This window comes from Muscardinus avellanarius (assembly GCF_963383645.1).
Source record: "Muscardinus avellanarius genome assembly, chromosome: 12".
NCBI lineage: Eukaryota > Metazoa > Chordata > Mammalia > Rodentia > Gliridae > Muscardinus > Muscardinus avellanarius.
In genome coordinates, this window is record NC_137798.1 from 20,025,442 (window position 1) to 20,027,334 (window position 1,893).

Here is a 1,893-nt window from a genome sequence, read left to right on the forward strand (position 1 = left end):
AATACTGGGATTAAAATAAATACTATATTTATTTTTTATCATTTCATAAAGAAATTTCTTTTAAAAATAGACTTTATTTTCTGAGTTAAAGAAATCCAATTAAGAAAAATCTCCACCATTATTCCCTACATTATTGCTTTTATTTCATCCTCTCTTCATTTTTCTCTTGCTTTTTCCCATTAGCACTTTGATAGGATGTTAGGTTAAGGAAAAATAATGATTGAATTTTTTGTTACAGAAAGCAAATGAAAATTTAAGGGGAAAAATGCCACTGCTATGAAAATACTTTTTTTCCAAGTGATGTTAGAAGAAAAAATTTTATAAAAAGCTTCATTAAGATGCTGTCCATTGGGGTGGAATGATAGCTTTGTTAAACTTATATCTCATTTTAGAAAGTTCAAGGTATAGAGCTGGGCATGGTGGCACACACTTGTAATCCTAGCATTTGGGAAGGTGAAACTGGAGGATCATGGTTCATGGAAATTATCAGCTGCAACTTAGTGAGGCCCTTTGCAACTCAGCGACCTGTTTCAAAGTAAAGAATAAAAAATAGGGCTGGGGATATAGTTTGGATATTGAATGCCTCTGGGTTCCATCTCCAGTACAGCAAAAAAAAAAAAAAAAAATCAAGGTATAGTATGACTGATTAGATAATTCCCTGATAATGAAAGATCACTAGGTTTCTAGGTATTAAGTATTTCTCCTGGAATCTATGCAGTAGCTTCCGAATCTCTTCAGAGCATTTTTTATCTCTTTATTTCTCAATGTGTAAATGATTGGATTTAGGAGAGGTGTAACAACAGAGTAAAACACAGCAAGAAATTTGTCCATCCAGGTGATGCTGAGATGCCAAACATAGAGGAAGATACAGGGCCCAAAAAAGAGCACCACCACTGTGATGTGGGCAGTGCAGGTGGAGAGAGCTTTGGATGCACCAGTTTTAGAACTTTTGCATACAGTGATAAGAATATGTGTGTATGATATCAGCAACATAATAAAGGAAGTTATAGCTACAAACCCACAATTAACATTCATGAAAAGTTCTACATTATAGAGATCCATGCAGGCCAGCTTGATTACCAGTGGTCTATCACAGAAGAAGCTGTCTATTTCCCTGGGGCCACAGAAAGGCAGCCGCACAATCACCACCAGTTGACTCAGGGCATGCACAAAGCCAATGGTCCAGGCAGCCACCACCAGCCCAGCACACCTTTGCAGGCTCATAATGGTGAAGTAGTGGAGGGGTTTGCAGATGGCCACATACCGGTCATAAGCCATGACCACCAGGAGCACCATCTCAAGCGCTGCAATGAATTGGGCAAGGAAGACCTGGGACATGCAGCCTCCAAAGGAAATGGTCTTGTTCTCCCTAAGAAGGTCTGTCATCATCTTAGGAGTGGTGATTGAGGAAAGCCACATATCGACAAAGGACAGGTTGGCCAGCAAGAAGTACATGGGGGAGTGGAGGTGAGGGTTAGTAATGATTAAGGTCACAATGACAATATTTCCAGGAACAATGATTAAGTAAAGCATCAAAAATATTATGAAGAGGAGGACCTGCATATTCCATGAGTGGCAAAGCCCCAGAAGCACAAATTCTGACACTATAGACTGATTTCCTTCATCCATTTTATAAAGTGGGTCCTTTGAAATAACCTAGACATAATAGATTATCAGTTAGAAAGGATAATTATAAAAATTAGTATTCATATAACATTTAGCATCTTTATCTGAGAGTTAAAAGTAACTGTAAAGAGATATATTGGTCAAATATACATGCTTGATGTTCTCAAAAGTAACTAAATGCCCAAGATTGACTTTCCAGGAAACAGAATAAAAATGATATTGCTATGCAAATAATTCATGAGTGTGTACTTTCATGAGAAGATTATA

General features: G+C 37.4%; 1 protein-coding gene across 1 annotated transcript; it reads right to left on the reverse strand.

Moving 5' to 3' along the window:
• Positions 1–690: 690 nt before the first annotated feature.
• LOC308271352 (olfactory receptor 4K3-like) lies at positions 691–1,629 on the reverse strand (the record flags this gene model as incomplete). Its single annotated transcript, XM_080707650.1, has 1 exon — positions 691–1,629. One exon carries the CDS (start codon positions 1,627–1,629, stop codon positions 691–693), a length of 939 nt encoding a protein of 312 aa, XP_080563776.1.
• Between the last annotated feature and the right edge of the window lie 264 nt (positions 1,630–1,893).